The 9,176-nt window shown below is 47.3% G+C and overlaps 1 protein-coding gene across 1 annotated transcript in view; it reads left to right on the top strand.

Annotated features, from left to right (window-relative positions):
• The window catches only part of LOC105305395 (IQ and AAA domain-containing protein 1-like), a 61,012-nt gene that overhangs the window by 11,703 nt on the left and 40,133 nt on the right, over positions 1 to 9,176 (top strand). Inside the window, exons 3-4 of the mRNA XM_011379990.2 lie at positions 3,689 to 3,808; positions 5,912 to 6,103. Coding sequence (XP_011378292.2) covers positions 3,689 to 3,808; positions 5,912 to 6,103 — 312 coding nt within the window. The remainder of the gene's footprint in view (positions 1 to 3,688; positions 3,809 to 5,911; positions 6,104 to 9,176) is intronic.

Below are 9,176 nucleotides of genomic sequence, written 5' to 3'. Positions count from 1 at the left end.
AAAGCAATGAATGAACAGGACAGACAAACAGAGACTCATGGACATGGACAATAGACTAGTGGTTACCAGAGGATAGGGGCAGAGGGGGAACGAAGGAGGTAAATGTAGTAAAAGGGGTCAAATATGTGGTGACAGAAAGAAATCTAACTATGGACAGTGAACACACAATGAAATATGTAAATATGCCTTACTGCTAAATTGTACACCTAAAACATACTGGATTTTGTTAACCAATGTTACCATAAGAAAAAAAATTAAAAATAAATTAAAAAAAAAAAAAAGATACGTAGGCCTGTAGCCGATGCGCTCCAGACGGTGTAGACGCACTTACTAGCCGGTTGCTATGCGAGCAGTCGGAGGGGACCCCTTCCGGTAGGCCCTGGACCCGGATTGGGTTTCTCCAGTTTGGGGCGCAGAAGAATCACTCCATTCTGTTGGAAGCCAAGGTTATCGTGGTCTTGCTTGTCGCCGGGGTGTCTGTCCAGGCCTGTTGGGATGGAGTAGGCCACCCCCTTCCCAAATATCCTGTGGCACGAAAGCCCCCCGAGCATCATCAGCAGCGCCCCCGCTCCGGTTTCCAGAGGCAGCCTCTCTGGGCTTCAGCTCCCATCACGTTCTGGAGGAGCAGCCTCTGGTTGCTGCCCCCTTCCTCCCAGGTGGATGCACCTCCTCCTTCGCTTTGGGTGAGTGGTGACTCAGGGATCTTCTCCCCAGCCCCTGGAGCTCTCCCTGCTGGCGCCTGTGGCCACAGCGCCCTCCCGTGGGCGTTCCACCCCTCGCCCTCACTGCCACCACCCAGTCTCTGCCGAGGTTCTGTGTCTGGCCGGGTCTGCCAGGGACAGGTGGACACCTCACGTCAGCGTCATGGTCCCATGAGTTCAGGCTTCATTTTGCAAGAAACGTTTCCATAAAGTGACATTCAAAGGATAACACGTTTAATTTTCTACATGGGATTTAATGTTCCTTCCTTTTGAAAATATTTGGGCTTCTACAAAGGTTAAGTTTCTTTCTGGGACAGATTTCCTAGCGTGAGTGCGTTCTGTTCCAGTGGACCAGAGAGGGTAACTGAGCTGAATGAGGTGCCGGACAACGCACCGCAGCCTTCGCGCTCATTGCGTCCGTTTGGGAGAGCGTGGACCGACGGGCCAGATTTTTTTAGGTCACGTGTACTTTACATACCCATATGAAAATATCACGAACAACTTAAGGGAAATGTGAAATAAATAGTCATTAAATCATATTCCTAAATGTAATCAATAACGTAATATTAAATTAATTAATTTCATTCTAAACGTATTAAATAATATTCCTAAATTTAAGAAATAAGAAGTCTATGAAATTTATATGGTGGATTCCTTCAGTTTTTCCCCTGCTTTTCTTACTGCTTCAGTCAGCCCTCTGCTTTGAAGGCCGTGGTGTTGAGGGGGATGATGGAGCGGTGAGCATTGAGAGGGATGATGGAGCCGTGAGCGTTGAGAGGGATGATGGAGCTGTGAGCATTGAGAGGGATGATGGAGCCATGAACATTGAGAGGGATGATGGAGCCGTGAGCATTGAGAGGGTTGATGGAGCCGTGAACATTGAGAGGGATGATGAATGAGTGACATCGTCAAGGAAGCATTCATGGCAGGACACTATCAACAGTCTTGGAAGGTGCAGATGGAGCCATGTCACGGCACTGAGGTCCAGCTGATTAGAGGGTGCATCCAACAGCAGAAGCATGGACTCCATAAACACTGCCCTGGCCAGGGAGACACAGCAACCTCTGGAAACTTCTCTGTGGCCCAGTCCTGCATTTCAGGGTGGAACCCCAGACCGCTCTGTATCTGGGCTTCTGTGGCTTTGTCACCCGCATAGCCCACAGCTTCCCTAGGTCTTGCTGGGCCAGCACCCGGCTATTTGTACACTATGACCAGCACCTCTGACCACAGGTGATTAGTCCAGGGATGGACACCGTGGTGGCTGCAACGTCCAGTCCTTCCTTGAGAGATCCCGAACCGGGACAGAGAGACCAGTTTCTGTCTCAGGGTCTGAACTGGCGTCTCCCAAACTTGTGAGGAGTTGCAGACTTTATTCACCGGATGTGTAGGAAGCTGCTCTTCAGAGCAAAGGGGGCGGGGTGAGAACAGTGCAGACCCACCGAGAGGAGCAGCGGTAACTGGCAGAGTCCCGAAGGTGTCCTCATGCCCGGATCCCCGCCTGTTGCTGACAGACATCCAGCTATGCCCCTGCCCCGGTGCCACGAGGTCCCAAATCCTCCCGTCAGTGTCCCCTTTTGGCTAACCTAGCCAGGACACTGTTTCTGGAACTTGCCAGATAAGGAGGCTTTCCTGACAGGTCCCCTAATGTAGAGAAACGTGAAGGGGAGACAGTTTCCCTGCCACCAGACGTTTCCTCGATTCGACCCCCGGAGACTAGAACCCACGGCAGTGGGGCGGACACGTCTCGCGGACGGAGACCCGGCAGGAAGCCCACGGCGACGATGGCCGTCTTCCTCTCTTCCATGCCCGACGGCGGTTTCCTCCCCCTCCGAACCCTAACTATAATTTTAGGGTTCTACATAGACAATGGGAGCCATGTCCATAAAGTTCGTGTCTTAAAAGTTAGACACATTTGACACTTGAACATGCTTATTAATAAACAAAATCACAACATAGAAATATAGTCATTCTCCTCTGACTGTCCCCCACTCCCAGGCCACTGGATCCTGGAAGCTCACGCTTAGTCCCCCCCAGATACGCCATTAGACTAAGAAAGGTTCAGTTTTCAAAAACGATTGCCACCTCCCAGAAGCCACTTCCCAACCAGGCCCTCAGAGAGACACCCCTCTACGCCATGATGCTTATTTACCGAAGGCCTGTTCCCAATTCCCAGGTTTGAGAGGAGTGTGTGGGGGGCCACACCCGAATGGGAAAGAAGGAAGCACTGATCCTGCAGACGAGAACCTGAGCTTCCCCAGTCATCCGATCTAGCAGAAGGCAGCGGGGCGTGTGTGAAACAGTATCTAGGACAGCGTTTCTCAGTGGGGTTGGCCAAGGGCCACCCACAATACGCGTTCAGTAACCCTTGTGTGGTCTTGCTTTTTGAACTTGGACTGGTAAATACTCCTTTGACCTCCACTAATTTGAAATATTTGGTGATGTACAGAAGAATGTAAGGTTATATTTATTGTATAAAAAACAAGGTTTCTAATAAATTAATTCTTAAAATCATGTTTGTAATGTGGTAATTTAGGTAAAACAAACAGAATTATTAGAAAAATTGTCACCATTTACGTACAAATAGTTGCTGGCGTTGATAAATGATTAGGTTTAATTCAAAGAACTCGACGGCTCTATACTTTGCTATTCTAATTTGCATTATTATTTTAGATAGGCCGCGATGCTATTGTATTTCTTTAAAAAATTATTCTTATTAGTTAATTGAGTTGAATTAGTTCATTGATATGAATGACTAGTTTCACCGTAATAATTAAAACAAGGGACGTGGCTACAATTTTCCTTTTTGACTTCGTGTCTTCTTAGCGGTAACAAATTCTCTTCAGTCCACGGAGCTCATCTTCTCTTCAGTGAGGGTGGGAAACAAAGCCAGTCCCTTGATTCACACGTCCTTACTGTATATTTTAAATAGAATTGAGTCCTGGAATCGTGACAAAAACGCTCTTCTGCTTATTTTTTGTCTTCTCTAGGAACAATTAGACATTCCCATACCCAAGTATTTTTTGAAGGAGAAGCTAGAAATAATAAAAGGAAGAGAGAAAATCCTCGCTCAGATATTAGCCGACTCTGGATTGGACATGTCTGAACTGGTTCGTACATCATTTTAACAAACGTTATCCCGTTATCTGTAAAACCTCCTTTTTCTGCTCCTAATGAAGAAAGAGTTATATGACTTTTCAGTGTGAGGAGAACAGCACCCTTGCCCCTTGTCATTCAGTGTATAAGGAGCTGTCGTTGGTGATTCATAACCATTACTTTTCAAGAACTTCGAAATAAAGATCAAAACGTGATGGTTAAATCAGTGTCTCTAAGGTTGAGTAGATTATCAGCCCCGTGTAACCTTCCATCTCGGATCCACCTCGCCTGAGTCAGATGCTGAATGTTGTTCACATAAAATAATTATGTGCTAAGATAACTTACCAAGAACTCGAAAGTTATTGCACGTTCTAAAAATGCTGATTGACCTTTTATAACTTCAGGTTGAGTTATAAAAGGTGTTTGGATCACCTCGAGTGGACTGTCTGTGGAGAAAGAGAAAGAAAAAAATCCTTTCTCTTTCTCTTAGCCACCCCCAACCACCACCCCTCAGAGAGCAAAGGACGCATGGAGTCCAGTCAGTTCTCTGGCCCCGAACCTCCTTCGTCCCCAGCATCGAGCACCTCCAGCTCCTGCCTGTTTTCACAGCTGTTCTGTCCCATTTCCTTCTCCTGGGCAGTGACGTCCCACTCGACTCCCTGTGACAGGCTTTTTCAACCATCCTTTCCATGGGGATCTGCCACATCTGGCAAGTCAGCTTGTGCATTTCGGTGTCCTTCACTGCCTACCAAATCAGTGCCTCGTGCCTCTGGCGGGTCTTCGTGGCCCAAGCAGGAAGGCAGCAGTTGACTGTCCAAATGGGGACAATTCAGGGTGAACGGGGCACTATCAGCAACTAAGCTGCCACTGCGGATGCAGACCAGCGTGTGCATGTTGTGTGCACACACACACACGTGTGCACACACACGCATTATTACACAGAGAAGCGAGCACCCTGGGAACCGCAGCCCCGGTGATGAACCAGAGCACCCAGACTCGGGACCTCAGTGTCCTGCTCTGTGTCCTGATGAGGTGGCCACCGCCACCCTCTGAGACTCGGAACAGGCCTCAACCCGTGTTCGGGTTTTTTCCGATTCCCGCGGCCTCTCCCTGCGCCCCATCCGTGCATGAGGCTCTACCCGAGCCAGGGCACGTGCACAGCGTCACCCTCGCCCCAGGGACAACAGAGGGTTGGGGCCTGAGTCCACGCAGAGCCCCCTCCTCTGTGGAACAGCGTGCGTGTCTCTGTGTGCACACGCACATGCACACGCACACGCACACGCACACAGGAAAAAGGGGGCGAAAGAATATTTACTGAGAACTTGCAGAAGCCAGATGCTTTTCACGTACATTCTCATGAAATTCAGACTTTTTTCATACATAGTCTCATCCAGTATCACTCACGCAGGCCTCTGGATGCCCCGGCCCCGCTTGCTCTCACCCACGCTTTCCTCCAGAACAGCCCCTCACCTGACTTCGCTGCGACATTCCCCACCTGAGATCACCAGACAGCATTTTACTGCACGGGCCCGATTTCTCTCATGCTTCGCAGCACCCATCACGTTCGAATGTTCCAGAATGCACATCTGTAGATGCCGGACGACACTTCACATAAAGTTAATACTCCTGCAATGATTTCAGCGTTGGTCACACTCACTACATCATTCTGTAACTGATGTTAAAGTCAGCATTTCACTTCACGTGCATTTTACGTTTTACATTTTCGTATTAGAGATGTGTATTTAATTTATGTTTATACTTTTAAGTTAATGAAACATTGGTAGCAATTTCAAGTTTCCTTGAATCCATTTTATTGGCATTCCTAGTATAATTCTCAGCCAACATAAAATATTGTACAGCTAATTAGGATTTTGTTTGGAATGGCAGAGGAAAGCTTAAGGAATCCTTAAAAACGGGACCACAGCGCGAACATGGCAGATTATCAAAATATACATAATTCATGGGAAAATAATTAGTACTGAGCGGCTCTCACACTCTTTAGCAACAGTTTGGGAATGCTTTGCAAGGTTGGGTTGGAAGTAGCGAGTGATGTATCCGGGATCCGTTGGTGCACCTAACATGTTTAAACCCTGATTTCTCTCAAATGCCTTTTGCAGAAATACCCTGGAAAGAGTATACCCCTAGAAGAGGCCATAAAATTAATCCAGATCGCAGAGAGGGCACGGCAGGGTCGCCTGAGAGCGATATTCATGAAGCAGATCTTCCTTCGAGAATACAGAGCAAAGCAAGCCAGGCTCCTTGGAGAGAAAGGGGCGGATGTGGGGGCAGCCGCACTGCACATTCAGAAGGTGAGGATGTGGGTGCCGGAGCTGGACGCAGCCGGAGGTGCTCACCGCGGTGGCGGTCAGCTCTGGAGCTCGGAATTCCAAAATCCTACCTTTAGCAGAACTGGATTCGATTCCAGAAAGATTAATTATCTTACCCAGGGGAAACCATTAACTAAGCTTGATCATGTTTTTTGTTTGTTTGTTTGTTTGTTTGTTTTTAATTATAAATAGGTATAAAACACAGGGCATTTTCTTCAAATGTTTTTTGTTTTACTGTTGAGGTTTGATTGCTTTCGATAATTTTTTATTTTTCAATTACGGTTGACATACAATATTATATTAATTTCAGATATACGACATAGTGATTAGACATTTATAGAGCTCACAAAGTGATCACCCTGATAAATCTAGTACCCATCCGACACCATCCACAGTTATTCCAGTAGTATTGACTATATTCCCTATGCTGTACCTTACATCCCCGTGACTATTTTGTAATTAACAATGTCTATTTCTTAATCCCTTTTCCTTTTTAACCCCGCCCCATAATCCCCCTCCCGTCCAGCAACCACCAAAATGTTTTCTGTCTCTGTGAGTTTGTTTGTGTTTTGTTAGTTAACTTATTTTGTTCTTTAGAGTCTACGTAAAAGTGAAATCATATTTGTCTTTCTATGTCTGACTTAGCCACTCAGCACGACACCCTCTAGGTCCATCCACGTTGTTGCAAATGGCAAGATTTCATTCTTATCTTCAAGGGCTAGGTAATATTATATGTATTACATGTATCTCCTCTTCTTTATCCATTCATCCACTGATGGACGCCCAGGTGGCCTCCATATCTGGCCTATTGTAAATAATGCTGCAGCGAACATGTGGATGCCCACGTCCCTTCACAGTAGCGCCCTGGGTCCCTTCAGATAAGTACCCAGCAGTGGGATTCCAGGGTCCCTCTTTGTCTCTTGCTGTAGCTTCTGTTTTAAAGTCTATTTTGTCTGGTGTGAGTATTGCTTCTTCAGCTTTTTTCCCTCCAGTTTTATGAAATATCTTTTTCTATCTCTTTACTTTCCATCTATGTCTTTCAACGTGGAGTCTCCTGTAGGCGGCATATGTAAGGGTCTTATTCTCTTATCCACTCTGTGTCTTTTGATTGGAGTGTTGAATCCATTTACATTTAAAGTAATTGTTGATAGATATGTAGTCCTTGCCATTTATTATTCAAATTTTTTATCTTTTCTTCTTCTTAAAGAAGACCTTTTACCATTTCTTGTAATATTGGTTTGGCAGTGATGAACTCCTTTAGCCTTTTCTTGTCTAGGAAGCTCTGTCCTTTGATTCTAGATGATAACCTTGCTGGGTATAGTAATCTTGGTTGTAGGTCCTTGCTTTCCATCACTTTGAATATTTTGTGTTGATACCTTCTGTCCTGCAAAGTTTCTGTTGAGAAATCAGCTGACCGGCTCATGGGAGCTCCCTCGTGGGTAACTAACAGCTCTTCTCCTGCCGCTTAAGAGTCTCTCTCTGTCTTTCACCTTTGGCATTTTAATTATCTTGTGTTTTGGTGTGGGCCTCTTTGGGTTCATCTTGTTTAGAACTCTCTGCGCTTCCTGGGCTTGAACGTCTATTTCCTTTGCCAGGTTAGGGAAGTTTTCCATCATTATTTCTTCAACTAGATTTTCAAATCCTGGCTCTCTCGCTTCTCTTTCTGATGCCCCTATTATGCAAATGTTGGTACGCTTGATGTTATCCCAGAGGCCCCTCAAACCATCCTCGTTGTTCTAGATTCTTTTTCTTGTTGCTGTTCTGCTTGGGTGTTTTCTGCTGCCTTCTCTTCCAAATCACCGGTTCGATCCTCTGCTTCGTCTGGTCTGCCGTCGATTCCTTTTAATGATTTCTTCATTTCTGACTGGTTCTTTTTCTGCCTCCATTTCTGTGCTTTCTACATCTTTGTTGACGTTCTCACTGAGATCATCGAGCATCCTATAACCAGAGTTTCGAGCTCTGCGTGTATTAGATTCTTGCCTCCATTTCGTTTAGTTCTTTTCCTGAGCTTCGTTTTGTTCTTTCGTTTGGGACGTGTTTCTTTGTCTCCCCATTTTGGCTGCATATTAGGTAAGGCTGCTATGTCTCCTGATCTTAGTAGAGTGGCCTTATGTAGTAGGTATCCTGTGGGGCCCAGTAGTGCCGTCTCCCTGGTCACCTGAGCCATGTGCTGCACGTGTGTCCCTCGTGTGGGTTGTGTGTGCCCTCTGGTTGTAGTTGAGCCTTGATTGCTACTCGCGCGTCAGTCAGAGAGATTGATCCTCAGGCTGATTGGTCATGAGGACGGGCTGTGACTACGCTGGAGGAGTGTTGTGCGAGAGCTGACCCTACGGAGCAGGATTCACTTTACTGGGGCTCTGGTGCCCGCTCAGTCTGCCCATTGGGTGTGTCATTTGCGGACATGGTTGGGTGGTGCTCTGGGGTGGTCTGAAGCTGACCACTGGTTGTGTTGGTTCTGGGGCCTCTTGGGAGGGGCTCTGGTGTCAGCCAAGTTCAGCTATTGCCTGTGCCTTGCCCCGGGCCACTTGGTATGAGCTACAAAGTTATCTGCAGATGTTGCCAATTGTGCTGGCATTAGAGGCACCTGGGAGAGGCTTAGCTGTAAATTGAAGCCAGCTGCCACTAGTGCCGGGCTTGGGGCTGCTCAGCAAAGGGTCGGTGGCACACCGAGGCCAGGTACTGTTGTTTGGGGTTTGTGAACCTCTGAGAGATTTTAGGGAAATCCTCAGCGTGAATCGACACAGGCTGTTTATATGGAAAAGCCACTAGAAGTGGCTTGGGTGGGACCGGAAGTTAGGAGGGACGGGGCCTCAAAGAATCACATGGGTGGAGTGAGTGGCATCAGCCAAGTGATGGAGACTCAATATGACGGCCCCTGTGTCTGCTTGCCACATGAGAGAGGTCCCAGCAAAGGGACAGTGGCCTATGTCAGCACTTCTGTCTGGGAGAAAGCCGCCCCTCCAGCCCTTGCCCTGAAGCCAGACAACCCGGTTCCTCCCCGTGTGACCCTGGCGCCTCTCAAGCTGGGGCTCCCACGCTGGTGCTCAGACCGAGC

This window comes from Pteropus vampyrus, unplaced genomic scaffold (assembly GCF_000151845.1).
Source record: "Pteropus vampyrus isolate Shadow unplaced genomic scaffold, Pvam_2.0 Scaffold381, whole genome shotgun sequence".
NCBI classification, from domain to species: domain Eukaryota; kingdom Metazoa; phylum Chordata; class Mammalia; order Chiroptera; family Pteropodidae; genus Pteropus; species Pteropus vampyrus.
The sequence above is the reverse complement of the archived record's forward strand: the minus strand, read 5'-3'. Positions and strand labels throughout refer to the sequence as shown.